At 40.6% G+C, this 18177-nt stretch overlaps 1 protein-coding gene across 1 annotated transcript in view; it reads left to right on the forward strand.

The window, feature by feature from the left end:
• The window catches only part of LOC124789663, a 234960-nt gene that overhangs the window by 203067 nt on the left and 13716 nt on the right, over positions 1 to 18177 (forward strand). Inside the window, exons 2-4 of the mRNA XM_047257099.1 lie at positions 198 to 333; positions 2282 to 2419; positions 12571 to 12681. Of these exons, the coding sequence (XP_047113055.1) occupies positions 199 to 333; positions 2282 to 2419; positions 12571 to 12681 (384 nt within the window). The 5' untranslated portion in view covers position 198. The remainder of the gene's footprint in view (positions 1 to 197; positions 334 to 2281; positions 2420 to 12570; positions 12682 to 18177) is intronic.

The raw sequence follows: 18177 nt of genomic DNA on the forward strand, positions 1-18177 counted from the left end.
GGATGGGAAGTGATTTTGACTCTAAGTACGTTGAAAGACATGACGCATGAGTACTGTAAGACAATTAATAATAAACAAAAACTGTCCAGAACACTATCCCATTGACAGTACTGACGTGTTACGTAGACAGTTCGAGACGTCGTGTGGCAGCAAGCAGCACAGTGTATGACGCGGTGGTGTGTGTGTTTGTGTTGCAGCATGACGGGATCAGCGAGGTGGGCGCTGATGGCGCTGGCGGTATCTGCGTGTCTGGCAGCTGCGACAGCTGCCCCTGGACCATCCCGGCAGCTGCTGCAGCTGCAGCTGCAGGAAGACGCAGCGCTGCAGGTGCAGGTCAGTCTCAGGCGCTTCTCCACTCTCGTTCTTCGTCGTTTGATCTGTAATTGTTTCCTCACAGCTGTCTGATGACGCTGACTTAACTTGGCAGTTCACAGATTTCGATTATTATGTTTAATTACCATCTTACGAAAGTAACACGCCAAATAGGCATCTATCGCTCATCATAGTCTCTTAAAATCAAATAATCGCAATGAGATGTTTTTAAGTATCAACAACTGTGTATTGCTTTCAAAACAAGGTACAGTTTCTTCTGATGACTCATAAGAGTCGAAATACGCCTACTGTCGTATGTCAGCCAAATGTCGCAAAGTAAGTTGTGGATAAAAAAGGATTTTGCGAGGCGAGATACATCGTGTACTTCAGTTTGGAATGTAAAACTGCATTGAAAGTTAACAGTCTTATCTGTTATTTTTAATGTTGTCGCTAGAAACGCTTTACCCTCCGATTCCTTATGAGGCGGGGAGGTATCTCCGTGTAGCAGAGAATTTACTTCAGCGAAAGGATAGACAAGAGACAAAGAAGGCCAAGTATAGGTAGACACACTTACGAAACATACGTCCAGCCACTGTTTTCCCTTGTCAAGGTATCGTTGAGCTCAGGTAAAATGTCGTAATAAAAATAATGAGGGCGTTTTTCATGATTGGGCTCTGGAACCCTTCGAGCGCTTAAGAAAGCGCTAACTGCGGAAGGATGTGAACAAATTTTACAGTACTATGTACTGTGTACAATGGAGGAACCGTTGGGAGACGATAATTGTATCAGCATGGCAATGAATTCTGTCATACCGGATGTTTCTCCTAAGAGTCGTCAGGCGCGTTTTCACAGCTCGTCACGTCTCTCACGTGACGCCTTGCGCGAACAGAAAGCGTTGGTTTGCGAAATGGAATTTTACTTGCGTATTAGGTAGAGCACTCCGAAATTACTCTAGTTCGATATTCGTTTTATCAATATGTGTTAACAGGGTCAGGAAAATGCGAAGAATAAGCAGGAATCCAGCAGCGACTCAGCAGGGCTTCATGCTTGACGGTAGCAGTTGGCGCGGGCCAGCGTAGTGCTTCCACTACTGGAGTACTGGTTATTCTTCGAGCTGTCCCTATTAGCAGATAGCTAAACATCGCACAAGACTAATCGCTATAGCGATTACACACGTAGAATTGCACTTTAAAATTAATTTTGTTTGTAACGGGAAACAATCTGGCGCTTTCCGTCACAACTAGGAGTCTCGTGAAAGACTTGATAAGCACTATTTGTCAGGGCTGACTCCAGCTACACAATGCGAAAGCGAAATTGCAAATATCTGATGAAACACCAGAGACAATGCGACTGATGACTCTTAGGAGAGACAAGCTGTAGAGCAGCATATGTGAGGAAATTGGTTTTGGACAACATTCCTATAGTGGATTGGCCTGCCCATTAAATCCTATCCGAACCAAATGGAGCACCTCCGGGATGAGTTATAACGTCGACTCCGCTCCAGGACTCCAGCGTCCAACGTCTGCAGGCTTCAGCTCTTGAACAAGAATGGGCTGCCTTTCCATCAGAGTCTCATTAAAGGTATCCCAACAGAGTTCGAACCGTCATAAAGGAGAAGTGTGAGGGGCACCTCTAGTTATGTCCACTAATAAGTGTCAGGATAGGGTTGTTCATGGTCAGTTCCATTCATTATACGTGGATCCATTTGAAAATGTTCCGTACATGCCCCCACGTAATGATCAAACTTACTTCAGCCCACTCAAAATTGATCAGTGTGGCCCAAGACAGAGTGATTACAGCTAATCTGTAGTGATACATTGCTTGAAGTAGGTCCTTAGTGAAACATAAATGTTGAATACTAGCAAGCTGTCGGTGGTAGGTACTTGTCCAAGCAGAGGGCCCTGCGGCGCTTGTAAAAGGAGCCCCGTACTGAGCGAGTGTAACGCCGTGGTGCTGGCCTGTGTTGCAGCCCGAGCTGTCCCCTGAGGCGGCCGCAGCTGCGGAGAGCGACGACACTCCGCTGGACCGCGAGAAGCGCAAGATCCTCGAGCTGAAGCTGGGAGCCGGCTTCGGCGTCAAGCACTTCCTGATCGACCTCATCTTCGGGGTAAGTCGTCCCACACGAGCTCGCTGCTCCCCAGCAACGTCGTAGTGACGTGGTATTCACAGCACCTGCGAAAGTGGCCTACATCATCATTCAATAACTGCCAGCTATGTTGTGTATAGATATAGTCGCCAAAAGATGTGGTCTATGACGGGTAGTCATAAAGTTTCTGTACCAGGAGTAGAGTCAATCTGTCTCATAAAAGATATTGCCTGATAAACAACTGATGTACCCAGAAGACGTAGTGGTATGTCGCTGTAGCTCTGTACGTGTCTCAAAAAAGTAGGTTACCTGCAAAATTCTGAGTCTGAGATTAGCAGCAGCTGGGCCATGGAACTAATGCAGGGTAACAAAGCTACCTTTAACATCACAAAACAAACTTTGTATTTGAAATAGTGCCGCGAATTTGAAGCGTGCACTGCTGATGAATGGCGTTGCACTGTGTTCACCGGTGAATCGCTGTTCACCCCAGGTGACCATCGACGGCTAGTATAGCGGTGACCTAGGGAATGGGCCCATTCTTCCAGAGTTCAAGAGAGTCGTAGCTGTGGTACACCTGGCGTCATGGTGGGCGAATCATTGGGTATGATTTCAGGTCACAGCTGGTAATGGTTGAGGGAAATCTTTTGACACAACAGTACATCAAGGACATCCTACGTCCTCATGTGCTACCTCTCATGCGGCATATTGTGGTGCCGTCTTTCTGAAGGATGATGCTCGTCCACCGACGAGTCGAGTCCGTATCAATATTCTGCGTGATGGTGAGACACTTACGTGGCCAGCAGAATCCCCACATTCGTCCCTCATAAGACGTGTGGGAGACCAACTCGGACGTCGACCACGTCTCATCGCCAGTATCGAGGATATCAACTACCAGTTGTAACGGTCGTAGGCCAGCTAGCCTCAGGTGTGGAAGCGACTGCTTTGACACCCTTCCGAATCGACTCACTGTGTGCATTCAGGATAGAGTGGGTCCAACGTTATTCTGATAAGAAGGCTCACACTTCCACGTTTTTTCTAAATTTAGCTCTGTATTGCAATCACTAAAATAACATCACATACTCTCAACCAGTGAAATTTCATTTCGTTTTCTTCTGCCTCTTGAGTGTTTCATTTTTTTCTCAGGCAGTATATAAACTGAGAAACGAATGTTCAAATGATCAAGCACAGCGCTTTCCCATTTTACAGGCTCTAGAAGGGCTAAGAAACGTTATATGGCTTACGAAGAACGACACTAATACAGACCGAGAGTAGGGTAACATTATGTTCTTTATGGAAACTAAATCATCAGAGGTGTTCAGTTAAAGAATAACAAAACAGATTAGAATGTTGAAAAGCAAGAAATGGACAATAGTCGTCACATGGATTAAACGTCACACAAGAATACACAAAAATCAGCTTGCAGACCAGCTGGCTGAACAGGCATTCACATCACAAGAGGAAGTTAGTTTCACCAAACATCTCAAAATCTTAGTGAAATGAACGTCACAAAAAGCATCCTTGCAAGACTGGGGAAGAAGTGGCAAAAGACCACAAAAGGAATCATTACAAAAGAATATTCAGCAAAGACGTGTGATCATATTACCGACCTCTCTTAATTTCACAGCTATGTTAAAGAGGCAAAACGGAAGTCTTACTAAAGGGTGTCCCAGAAATGGAGCAACACACTTATAGAGGGTGTCCAGAGAAAGAAATCTATTACAGATACCCGTGTCCGGGTACATCATACAACGATGCTACAGAATGTCGAAGTTATAGGTGCCGACGCCCGCTTCTATGCCGCCTATAAGGCAGCAAACGCACGCTCACGGACCGTAGATGAAACGTCTAGAAATGTTGTCTGTTATTTAGTGATCGCGCCTGGTTGCCACTATCATCAGTGGAGAAGCTGGAGCTAACTTCTGTGTAGAAAAGCCTTGTCTCCTACGAATGCCATGCCACTTCGTTACTGTGAAACATATCTCTGCTTCCTCGGTGGATAAGGTTTCGGACACAGGTTTTAATCTGCAGTTTATTTTCCCTCTGGAATCCTCTAAAATGTCCAATCTTTTTCGGTATACAGGAGAAAAGTAAACTGCAGATCCCGTGTGCGAAACCGTCATCCACCGAGGCAAAAGAGTGTAGCATTCATATGAGACAAGGACATTCTACGCAGAAGCTTACTCAGTCTATAATTTCGCTCTATGTAGCGTCGTTGTATGACGTTCCCGAACACGGATTCCTATCGTCAATTCGTTCCTCAAGGCACCCTTCACAACCTCTCGAAATTTCTCGCAACATTACTCGGACACCTTCTATAACCGATCCAGAATAACCAACAACCCATCTCAAACCGCGGACGACATGTTACAGTAATGTAGCATCTTGGAAAAGTATGGATAGATATTACTGAAAAGTAGAGTAATGAAAGGTGGAAATTAGCCAACTAGCAATAATGAACTAGCGCAACCCTTATTAAAAGACTTCTAGAAGTTCTGTAATTCAGTAGGGTTTAGAGATGTATGAATTTGAGTTACCAATGGAAAAACAAACTCTGTACTAATTTTAAGACAATAACCAGTATGAAGAATAGTTATAAAATATTCAAAATATATATTTGTGTCCACACCAGTTACGTAAACTGGCACATGGAGTAACACTACATCTAGTGGGGCACGTCACTAATAATAATAATAATAATAATACAGCGAAAAAAGGTAACTTAACTGAAAAATGGGAGAATGCTTGCCCCATTATGTATTGTCTCTTCTAGTTGCGTGCTACGGTATGGTGGCGGAGGGATTTCAGTGTGTACCCAAACTGCAGTCACCCACCTTCGAATAAACAAAAATTGCTACGCAGCGTTATTTTTCTAAGGTGGTAATTTAGGTTTTGGTTACCCCTTGTACTTAATTGTTTCCTAGATACCAGAGTACCCTCACTGCAGACACCCACCCTCAAATATACAAACCAAAAATCACTTCGCAACATTATTTGTTGAAGCTCATAACGGAAAGTCGTCTGCTTCTCGTACTTGGTTACTCCCTACCCACTATTTACATTAAGTGTAGAAATTATATTAACCCCATATGAAAAGTATCTATTTCACTGTTCCATACATTCTGGTAAACCTGTGACATAGATTATTAAATGGATATTCAGTCATTACATGTCCTCTACAACACACGTCAAATTGCGACGTTCTCTCTGTGATTTATGAGCTACGTCAGAAAATAACTCTTGCAAAGCTATAATTTATGTCTCTACTTATTTCGGCACAACCAGTTTCAACGCCGAACTCTGAACATCAGCCACCCACCGTCATTGGAGCTAGACATTACTTGCCATCCTACTCAACTAATATCTGGGTTCAGCAGTCATGATTTCATAATGAAACAGCAATCTTGAAATAAATAAATAAAATGTAGCTGTAGAAGAGATATCTCCTGTTTTATTATCAGTTACAGACCCGTAAGTATATTTTCTTAGAAAAAATGGAAATATCACGGAGGCTCTTACCAAAAGAAATTCCTGCATTCATGCGACGAAAAGCAAATCTGACAGCTGAGAGTGCTGAGAGTAGTAATTACATAGAGATGAAAAGAATAGCAGAAAAGATTGAAAAATGGGGAACAATATCAAACCAAACGAAATATTGATGACTAAGAAAAATTTAAAACCGAATGAAATTTACTGTATGACTATTACTTCGTACAAACGCAAAACGTGATCAGTGACCACTGTTCAGCAGTTGAAAGACATTAAAAGTATTCATAAAGACCATACACTGCAATGATGAGGTTGTAGATGAAGAATTAGGCTGTACAATGCATTTAAGGGAATCACCGATGTCTCTAATACGTACAATGGTTTCATCTGAAATATAAATACAAGTTGACAAAAGAGTACCAAAACAATCGAAAACGTAGAAATCAGAAGACAGAACTTTTTCATTGAAAAATTGCATCAGAATTAATATAAACGATTTTGCAACCTAGAGCTTGTACTGACTGAAATTCATTCTTTGGCTTTCTAAAGGAAGCAGGGATAAAATGCAGGGAGCGAAGGGTATCTATAATTTATGCCGTAACAAGACTTCAGTTACAAGACTCGAAGGACTAGAAATTTGAGAACCCTATCCCCATGCCATTAATGTACATTAAGCAAGAAGTAACAGGAAATCAATGAGGAATTTGGAAATGGAGAATAAATAAAATATTTGAGGATTGGCGATGATTTTGTGATCCTGTCAAAGACAGATAGGTACATAGGCAATGATCTGAACGAAGCTGACTGTGTCTTGAAAAGAGATAATGCGATGGATATCAACAAAAGTGGAAAGATAAAGGAAATTAATCAAAATAAATGAGGTGGTGCTCAAATCATTAAATTAGGAAACGAGACAGTAGGAGCAGTAGATGAGTTTTGCTACTACTTCAGCAAAATGAAGACTAAGGACGGACTGACAGCAGCAGCAATTTTTTTCTGGAAGAGAGAAATTTGTTAACATTTAATACAAGTATAAGAGTTAGGGAGTCTGTTCTGAAGGTGTTAGTCATCTATGAAGGTAAATCTCATGTGTAGTAATGAAATTTGGGCGATTAACAGCTCAGACAAGAAAAGAATATAAGCTTTTGAAATATTATGCTACAGAAGAATATTAAAAAGTAGATAGGTAAATCGGATAACTAACGAAGAGCTACAGAATTAGTTTGGAGGAAATAAACTTATGGCACAATTTGACTGAAAGAAAGGATTGATTGGAAGGACGCGTCTAGGGACATCCAAGAACTTTCTATCCGATAATGGAGGGAAATGTGTGGTGCAAAAATTGTGGAGGGAAACCTAGGCTTGACTGTATAAATCAGGTTCATGTGGATGTAAAATGCAGTGATCACTTGGAGATGAAGAGGCTTGTTCGGAATAGAGTAGCTCGGAGAGCACAACAACAACCATCATCAATTAAGTGGATGGGTGAAACATTATATGAACCAGTCTCAAAAATACTGAAAATTAAGTCTACAGGAAACCATGTTGTAGCGTCAAAAATTCTAGTTAGTAGTTTAGGACCTTTTGCTTCGACAGTAAGGCAGGCACTACAGGATCTAGAAAGGAATGCTCAACAAGAAAATTACATCGTGAGCCGCACTTTACATGACATAAAACAGAAAAAATTCCAGGAGTAGCATGAAAAACTAAACTAAATGTATCTCGTACTTTACTTAATCGATCCAAAACCAATAAACGGAAAGGATGAGTCCAGTTAATTGTGATGTTGAATACATTTAAATTTTCAGAGTTTTTGATCATACAATAACCTAATTTATACTCTTATCATTTCCTGATCTCACAAATGTCTTCCCAATGTGTCCAGATGTCTAATGCACTCCAGAAAAGCATAAAAAACAAACAGCTAAACATTCGCTTGTGTCTCATCTTTTGCACAAGGTTATTTACAATTGATTAAAACTACTGATTTACTTGCCACTCTGACGTTCATTTCAGTATACCAGAACCCTCTTTCCAGCTTGTCCTTCATACACGTGTTAAACCCAAATACATACATGCGTATACCCGCAAGTAGGCACGTGTACTGATAGAAGGCACTTCGGACAAAAACAGTGTCTGTGCCGATATAAAGCTCTAGGGTTTCCAGCCGAGAGAGTACGTCGGAAAGGTGCGACGTTTGACGAGTGTCACGACGATCATCTTCTGGCGATGTGTCGAGGTGAGTGTCTTGGTCATCCTTAACAGTAGATACAGTGCGGCGTCTCGCACGCTCCCCTTAGGACAAATGATGGCCTCATTAACAGAGTGCTACCACTGATTAGTATCTGCTTGGAACCCGTTAATTGACAAAGTACGTTGCAAAACTCCATCTCACGTGCCGTACGGAGTCTTTCGTATAGTGACCAGAAACTGGTCCCAAGCAGTGCTTGTAAGGTACCATCTCTGTTTATGAGACTAAAACTAGTCCTAAGGCGAGGGAGGGGGAGCACTGAGCCGCAGCGCCTTTTTATGAATAACCAGGACGCCTCGATACTTAACCAGGGGCTGATAGAGTGACGCTAGTTGAAACGTCACGGCATTTAGACTAGCTCACTCGGCTGGAAATTCTAGAGAATTTGAATAGTTCAATTAGCTGAGATAGACAACGGCGTCTTAAGTAGTAGCTGTAGTGGCCAGCTTATAACATCTCTCTTACGAAATGCAAATTAGTGACCCTGATCGTGTGTGTAAAGGGATAAACTAATCGGACTTTTAACTTCTTTCCCAAAGATAGTATACTACTACAAGAGAGAACAAAACTTGAACAGGATTCGAAGCTAGGTTCGTTAAGAAATAGGAATAGTGTTTGACCAGATAAACATAAACGGTTGCCAGTTCAAACCGTAATTTCAGCGTAGGTGTCAGTAACGTATTCTTTCTTGACGTTCAGAATTTACAAACAAAACGCAAACTCTTAACATTGTATTTAGATGGGAACTAGTTAGCATCATCAATCACTTACAGCTTCTATACAGTTCGCTACCGTCAAGCATGAAAAATACAATAAAACTTCCCACACTATAACGATTACAAACCAAACACATTAATAAACCAAAGTACCTCTTTAACGAAACTTAATCAGTCACTAATCAAAACAATTTCTCGTGTATGACTACCCTAGAGCTGCTATGCCATTCAAGATCACTTTTAGTAGCACTAATCATGCACAGAGATGCATAACACACATGTTTTATTTTCTGTCATTGATTTAAGCAAAAGAAATCTCAGTCTAGTATGCAAACTGAAACCAACTATTTCCTGCATCAATTTGATTTTCACGTCACGTGGAGCATTTTATGAACTTCAGTACCTTTTATATTGATTTGATAATTTGAATCATGTCTCTGAACACTTTAATTACTAATTATTGAAAAAGCAATTAACTTCAAATTTGTGGATAATCAGAAAATTTTGGGGTGAGAGTCAATGGTCCTGGAAAGTATTAGATAATTGTGTCTCTTCATAAGAAGTGGTCTATTAAATTTCTTCCTTTCACTGTGAGACGTCGTATAGCACTCCACACTATGCCACGTTGCACTATGCAGATAGTAGTTCCATCAGAAGCACTCTAGTAAAAATGATGACATAATTCTGCTTCAGTTTCCACCCCGGAATGCTCACTCTTCGGCAGCTTGCTGCTGACTCGCTGAAGTCCTCAAGACGCGCTAAGTCGGCACCCTCGTGTCTTTTCCTTTGGCGGGCTAACAGCTACGAAGGATACAAGTACTCATGTACATCTTTCCTTCCCTATTAGAATACTTTCTAATATCGTTTCTGACCTGCTTTTAAAGGGAGAAACGCAGCAGTTCAACTTGGCAGGGACTCAACATGTCTTTGAATTGATGGGATATTGAGCCATGCTGCATCTACATCCGTCGATTAATGAAAAATATTGCTGGTGCAAGATTTTGTACACAAACTGACCTTTTGATTATGTTCCATAAATCGTAGATGGAATTCATTTCGAACGATCGGAGTGGCCAAATAGTTCGCTCAAATAGTCTATAATGTTCTTCAAACCACTTGCTAACATTTGTGGCCCAGACGCATGTTTGGGAACATGAAGTCCACGAACGGCTGAAAAAGGTCTCCAGGTAGCCGAATGTAACAATTTCCTGCCTACAGTCGGTTCAGTAGGGCCAGAAGACTCAGTCCGTTCCATGTAAATACACCCAACACCATTTTGGAGCTGCCACCAGCTTGCACAGTGCCTTGTTGACAAATTGTACCCATGGCTTCGTGGGGTCTGCGCCACACTCGAACCCTACCATCAGCTCTTAGCATCTGAAATCGGAACTCAACTGACCAGGCCACTATTTTCCAGTGGTGTAGGGTCCAGCCGATATGGTGACGAGACCAGGAGAGGAGCTACAGGCGACGTTGTGTTGTTAGTAGAGGCGCTCGCGTCAGTAGACTGCTGCCATACCCCGTACCGTCAAATTTCGCTGCACTGTTCTAGCAGATACGTTATTTGTTCTTTATTTAAGCTGTTGTTAAATGCTGTGTTGGACGTCTGTTAGCACAGACTACTCTGCGCAATCGCCGCTGATCTTGCTGGTTAAGTGAAGGCTGTCAGCAACTGCATTATCCGTGGTGAGAGGTAATGCCTGAAAGTTTGTTTTCTCGGCGCACTCTTGCCACTGTGGATATCGGAGTATAGAATTCCCTGTAGATTTTTCAAACTGAATGTCCCACGCGTCTAGCTCCATCTGCCACTCAGCATCAAAAGTCTGTTAATTACCTTCTTACGACCATAATCATATCGGAAACATTTTCACATTAATTACACAGGCCAACGATGGATAAACTCTTTTGCTGAAAATACCTCTTTCTTATATTTTTTAGGGTGGGACATCCAAATATGATATTAAAAAACTGTATCACCGACAATTTCTTCACATTTTGCAGTTAAATGTATTAGATTAAGCACTTTTTCAAAGAATTTAACAGCTATTGTATAGTTAAAACTGTTTATAAAGGAGGTGTAATGAATGTAGATGACGTTGTTAGCACTGCTGAAAAACATTTGATTGCCAAAACGGTCGAATCACAGATTCACCAACAGATGGTGTTTTGTTTACTGCCAACCTAACCTCACTTTCCCATTTCCTGTGCATGTGCTCAGTACAATGTATAATCGTGGTTGTAAAAACTCTGCTGACAGTTTTTGCTGTATTTGTGGTGAACCTGTGATTAAAAAACACCAAAGAAACATCACAAACTTTGTGAAAAAGGTTTGTCTATCATACTTTGGATCTAAAATTGGTGATCAAGATAAATCTTGGACGGAGCATGTGGTATGTTATGTGTGTTTTGAAGATCTGAGAAAATGGTCCAGAAAGGAGAAAAAGCCTTTAGATTTGCTGTTCCTATGATATGGAGGGAGCCAAGAAATCATTCCGGTGATTGCTACTTTTGAAATGTTGATATGACTGGTCATAATTCGAAAACCAAGAAGGTAATAAGCTACCCTACCCTAACCTTCCGTCCGCCATCCGACCAGTAGGGCATGGCGTAGATTTTCCGGTTCCTGAACCGCCAGATGATTTAAATTCTATTCCAACAGAAGTATTTTCTGATGTACAATCTGATTTAAATGAACCAGATGATGATGAATTCCACTGTAATACACAAAGTCTAGAGCCCACATTGTTTACTCAAGCCGACCTTAACGATTTGGTTTGGTATCTGGGCGTAACGAAAGGAAAAGCTCTAGATTAAAAGAAAAGAAGTTATTTGCAGTTGGAAGCAGCATATACATATATAGAAAGAGAGTTCAACAATTTTCCAAGTTTTTTCAACAAGAATGTGATTTAGTGTACTGCTCAGACGGTCCCAGTCTGATGAATGAGTTTGGTATTGAACACAAAAAGGAAGACTGGAGGCTGTTTATTGATTCATCCAAAACTAGTGATGGAGAAACGCAACCAAGGCTGCTGGAACACCATCATGATGGGGGACTAATGTTGGTCGCTTCACCGTGAAGTTCAACGAGCGACTCATCATAGAAAAAGCTACACATGTAGCTTCAAAGAAAAAAAAAGAGAAAGAAAATACAAACCAATTCCAACTGACAAGTGAAACCTTTATTAACACATATCATTGTTTTAAGTAGCTTACTGTAAATCTAAAACCACTGTCATGTTGTAACAAAGCGCTTCATTAATTTCTCCGTTTACCGTATGACACAGGTTTTTTGTAGTATATAGTAAAAAGCATATTTCTCGAAAACTACTGGTGATACAAAAAAACTAAGGCTAGATTTGGATTCAGCTCATAAAAACCTATAAACATCAGCTATCAAAGTAAGGAAAGTCTTCCTTGGCCTGTGTTATCTGGGTACAAATGACAGTTCCGAGAATGCACTGCCATTTAACACTCGTGAACGCGATAGTGTCACCTGTATATGTGCTTATCGCTTGTAATGACTTTTTTCACATCACTGTATAGCTATTAATTACACTGAATGAGAAAAATAGATGCATAATAATAACAAATCAATATATAGCTGCTTGACACAGAAGTGTTATTGTTACAGTGTCTATTGTGTAAAGGACTGGTGCTACAAATTGATCAGCTGACAGAGGACGTGACTAACGACGGAATGCGCTGTGTTTTGCTTGCAGAAGATAAACCAGGCGCTGGATCTTGGGACACGCAAGGTGTCGCAGCTGGACCGCCTGAACGTGGCCAAGAACCGCGCCTTCGGCATCGGCGTGCCCTGCGGCCCCTGCTCGGTAGGCTCCTCCGGCAGCGGCGGCGGCGCGGGGGCGGGAGCCGGCCTCTCCGCCTCCTTCGGCGCCGGCCTCTTCGGATAACTCTGCCTTTCTCTCCCACTCTTCTCCACACTGTCCGCTATTCCTCTAAGATCCGTCTCGCGACTCACTGTCTGTTGTCAGCACATTCAGCTGTATCCTGTTACCTCTATCACTCTGCTCTTTTTCTCAACATGGCGAATCCTGATATGTGCTCTTGTTGGTTTTCTAGTGTACTTTGCCTAGCAGTAGCAATAGCTAGAATACATTTCAGGAAGCGTGACAGCAGATTTCAGCACGACAGCCACGGTCACATTTGATGACGGACCTGATTAAGCCTCATGATGTTCACACCGCCACTTTCTATATTCAGGAGCTAATGTAACACACCAGGCACACAGCAACGTGTCATAACAGAAACGAATATTAACAAAAAGATATCAATCTTATTTTAACCATGATCTTGTTGAATTTTCCGCATTTAAGGATTTTTGGCGGAAAAGCTACAATCCACAATTAGTTTTGAAAGATCATTTAATGCCATTACTGTTTACGGGATATCATGCCCATCTGAAGGTGGCTAATTTTTACACTTCCAGTGAGGTATTCGTCAAATCCATGTCACAAGCTCCTTCCCTGCATAAGAGAATTTGCGGGTTTAAAGCTGCTTTATATTCATAAAGATAGCAAAAACATGCTAAAGTGCAAGCATTGGATAGGATATTGAGAGAGTAATACACTTATATACTTAACAGTCGACGGCCTCTCGTCTTACTTTGGTCATTATGCCTTTTTAGGCTGGCGGAACAAGTGTTACAGTCCACAGTGCATGTCCATGTATTCTAAACAAACGATTGTGGCAAACAAACACTTCATAATATTCCTCATAAATACACGGTGAGGCAGGAGGGAAGGTACATGCTTCCAGGGGTGATAGTATTAGCGATTCAAAAAATAAAAAAAATAAAAAAACTTACGTACTTTTTTCTGGAATAACTCGACAACGACGCCCTCGCCCTCCAGCGAGAACGTGCACAGTAACGCTATGGCTTAGTTTCTGTAGAACATTTCGAGGTAGCTTCCCAAACTGATAGACCAGAAGTGTGCAGTATCAAATTGTGCGTCTTCATTTCCTTTACACTACTGTTGTACGTTGTAAACAGTGGCACGATGTGCATAATAAAGAAAATAAATAATAGTGTAAATTAAATATATACTATTTCGGCAACCATTCGGAATAGTACGTATGAACTTTTTGTTCAGAATCACTGAACTATCACCCCTCAAAGCATGTGCCTGTTCTCCTGACACACCTTGTATAGGCCTTTGAACATAGAAATGATAGCCCTAAATCAGTAATGCCATAAAATAAGGCCTTCTAAAACTATTCGTGGTTGTTTGCCTTCTTCTCGAACAGTTCACACCAACAGAAAACCTTGTTTTCTATTTTTATGTCAGTAATAGTACTAAATCAACTGCGCACGGTATAGTCCTAGATGGTGAACAGCTAGTAGTCTGAAAAAAATCAGTTAACGATTATAGCACTTCAGCAATTAGAAAGATGGTCTGTTGCAAGTCTCTTCATTTTTTATACAAAAGAGTAAGTTGATAAGGCGTATTTCGTTTGACACTGAGCTCCATATATTTGGCCCTTAGCAAAAGAAGAAAGCGGAGCAGAAAAAGCCTGTAAATATCAGGAGTCTCGAGACGATCAAGAAGAACTTGTTGGCCCTTTTACACAGACAGTAAATTCACATATACATGGACAGTGGTGGTGTAAAGTACGTTCTAGGTCCGCAGCACACACACACAAAAAAAAACTGTAAAAGGACCGTATGATTTCTTCTCAAATATTTTTCTCTTATTCATATTTCTTGCATAGTCTTGTAAAACCATGACTATCATGTCCTGTCACTGATTCCTATCAATCTTGCCTAGTGAATAAGTTACTACTATTCTCCCTTCAAAAACCATCAGTCATAATCACTCAACAATACATTTTTATGAAGAAACTTTTTTGTATTCAAGAAAGATCAAAATATATGCCTTAGACTAAGACATTTTGTACCATGTTGTAATAAGACTGTACTGAAGCTCGTATTTATTTAAGAATAAAACTTTAAAATCAGAATCACTATTATATTGTGCCAACTAACCCGTAAGGATTGTATTTGTCCTCCAGTAATGCAAGCATAAAACCTACTCCTTTGTATTTTGTATTCATCTTTACGTGAAACACGAACTTAAAATATCTTAGATCTGTCTTAGAGTATCTTGGCACATGCAGTTTCTTCTTAGAGAAAGTTGTTGCAAAAGGGAAACATTAAGTTTCATGTAGCCCTCTTTTCTCTTTTCTATACCTGTCCCAGTCAATTAGAAATTTAAAAACACAATAATTTTTTCACTTTGTTTTCATAAATCCTTCACTGATTTACTTCTCCAAACTTAAAATAATCCCAGCTAGTGCTCCGTTTATAATGACTTCGTTGTCGACGGAAAGTTAAACCCTAATCTTCAGGCCGCCCGGTGTGGCCGAGCCGTTCTAGACACTTCAGTCTGGAACCACGCGACCGCTTCGGCAACAGGTTCGAATCGTACCTCGGGCATGGATGCGTGTAATGTCGTTAGGTTAGTTAGGTTTAAGTAGTTCTAAGTTCTATGGGATTGATGACCTCAGATGTTAAGTCCCATAGTGCTCAAAGCTACTTGAACCATTTTGAACCCTCATCTTCCTTCCTTCCTTTTTCTGCAGATTGGAACTAAAACTAAATCTTGAAACAGTATGTTACATTTATCGTCATACGATATCGTTACTTTCTAAACATGATTATCAATATAACTTTATTTAATTAAGTTCATTTTTATCCTATTTAGCAAACAGATAAAAATCGTAAAAGAATCAAAATACCTCACAAAAGACGAAACGCGAAGCAAGATATTAGAGAGTTAATCGACGAATTTAGTCTGTAGAGCGAATCAGATCACTACGTTTGTTTCAGGAACACAAAATGTCAGCTCGTTACCAGAATAGAACTTTTACAAGCCTAAATAATTTTGTAAGCAAATTCTGTAAGTCTAACGACGTTATTTCAAGGTATGTATCTCCTACCACTTAAACGGTCGTTGTTAGAAAAACGTTTGAGAACGTACGATATTGGCAGCATGACATTCATCCTCCGATTATGTCATCTTTATTTTGGGATGCAACTTTTAGAATCTTGCGTTTTCTATAAAACTGCACGAATTTTATTTTCTTCTCCCCTTTTCTATTACAAACTTACGAATATGTCTGTAGTGGATGGTTCTTGGCAGTAGAATAAATACGTTCAGCAGCAATAGAAACGCACTCAGACACTCGCGTTACGGAATTTGGTGTACCACAATACATCGAAATATTTAAGAAGAGGGATTTCCTGACAGTTACGGAAGTTCCTCAGCTATGGCAATATATTTGTGGCCCCAAAGAAGAAAATCCTGTATTTTTATTTCTTTACGGGTAGTTATTTCACAACTAATAACCCCCATATACCTTTCAGTCAGTTTCTGAAGCAATATGGCACGCTTTTTTTATATTTGTAAAAGGAAAATAGCAAGACTTATCTACCTTTCATAACAGTTAGCGGCAGCAGCTTTGTTTTATTGAAATGGTGTAAGCAAGTTATTTTTTGGTGGCACCCACAAAGCTTATGCTCCTCATATTTGCAGGCCCTAAAATAATTTTACACGAATGTAAAATGTGGATTCAAAGGGTGAAGAGGATAGATCGTTCCATTTCAGTTGGTACCTAGGCATAAAGAAATTAATATCTGACTTCGTCATAAAAGGTGATACCTGCCCATCATATAGCCGATTATGAACAGTACTGTATACAGGCGCAAGTAGCTACTGCTAGTTGCACATACAGATGTGATGAAGAAATTTTGCGTTAAAAATGACAATGATATTCAGGGTGGTGATAATTAAAGTTTCTCTGTTTGAGAGGGCCCCCACGAAAAATGAGTAATAGTAGGACAGTGAAACTTTGTGGAAACGTTTCTAAGGACATGCAGAAGATAAATAACGAATAAACTGTTGAAAGAAACACATTTTAATTTCCACATGAGAGGCTAACATTTTTAAACTGCGTACTATGTTTACGTTCCAGGTTACGAACGTCACTCAGTGTGACAACTATCGGTATTCACGACAGTCTGGATCAGCACTCGAGATTGCTCAACTGGAGGCAGAAATGTCACAGACGGGATGTTGGCTACAACCCTCACTATGTTCATCTTCTTTTTGAAGACTGCACATTGTCTCCAGCATTCCCAGCCATAGAAATAGTAACTTCTTCAACGATCTGTGGCGGAATGGGCCTTTGGCTTCTCCCTACAGCAATTTCCAATTCACCAGTTAATGCGAACTTCGAGTCATGTTCTTGAACTGCAGAAATATAACCTCTTCATATTTCTTTAATACGTCGATATTCGTGAAGAGGAGAGCAGTATTGTTATTGTTTGGATGAAACAGCTTTGTGAGTACAGACCTGTTCACCTTGTCCAGACCGCTGATGATTGTCTCCAGCTGTAATGCACACTGATGCCTGTGTTTCAACCAAACGCGCCCTACCAGTATCAGCGCCTAACGACAACTCATGACAGTAACGGTGTTAACAACGCAAATCCTGCAGCGCACAGTCTGAACATCATTCCTATAAAGTTGGTTACGACTACCCTAAATAGATTTCCGTCTATACTGGCTGAAGCAGCGAAAGTTTAATTATAACGACACTTTAGATAGCTGGAATTCATTGAAAAATATAGTAACTTTCACTGAGTGAACTCACGCTTCATTATTGCACTAGCGCAGCGATTATGCAAATGTATTTGTGGTATTTTTGATACTTGTCCATTGTTTTGTATCCACACGTTTCAGACCTAGATCGCTGAAACATTATACTCAAGGACAGTCCTTACTTTCATAGTGTCTTGCGGAGTGATAGCTTAATAGTCATGATCATCATGATCAACAACACCCACATCTACTTCAAGCATTAGGCCTCGCAACATATTGGGAGTATATTTCATTATGCTAATTTTTACATCTAGTACTGAGACTTACGAGTTTCCGAGGCCTCTACGTTGCTATTTGTATGCTCATCTTGTCAAATTTGCATGAGGTATCAGTTCACCTTCATTTTGTCGATAGAACCACTGCATAAATTACTGTAAATTCTAATGCATCTGCCACATGGGGACATTTAGTCGACATCAGAGTGGCTCAAAAGAACAACTAGCTATGTATCTACTTCTGTGTTTCATTTACATGATTATATATACAAGCGCAACCACTATACAACTAGTCTATATATATCTCTCGTAGGTACACTGAAGACGCTCAATGGTATACCATCCTCCACTAGTAGGTCACTCAGCACCAACACTCACGTATAAAACGTACAGGCAGGATGCAGGTTAGCTTCATTTGTTTGCTTACTGT

The sequence above is a fragment of the Schistocerca piceifrons genome, chromosome 3 (genome assembly GCF_021461385.2).
Source record: "Schistocerca piceifrons isolate TAMUIC-IGC-003096 chromosome 3, iqSchPice1.1, whole genome shotgun sequence".
In the NCBI taxonomy this organism is placed as follows: Eukaryota; Metazoa; Arthropoda; class Insecta; order Orthoptera; family Acrididae; genus Schistocerca; species Schistocerca piceifrons.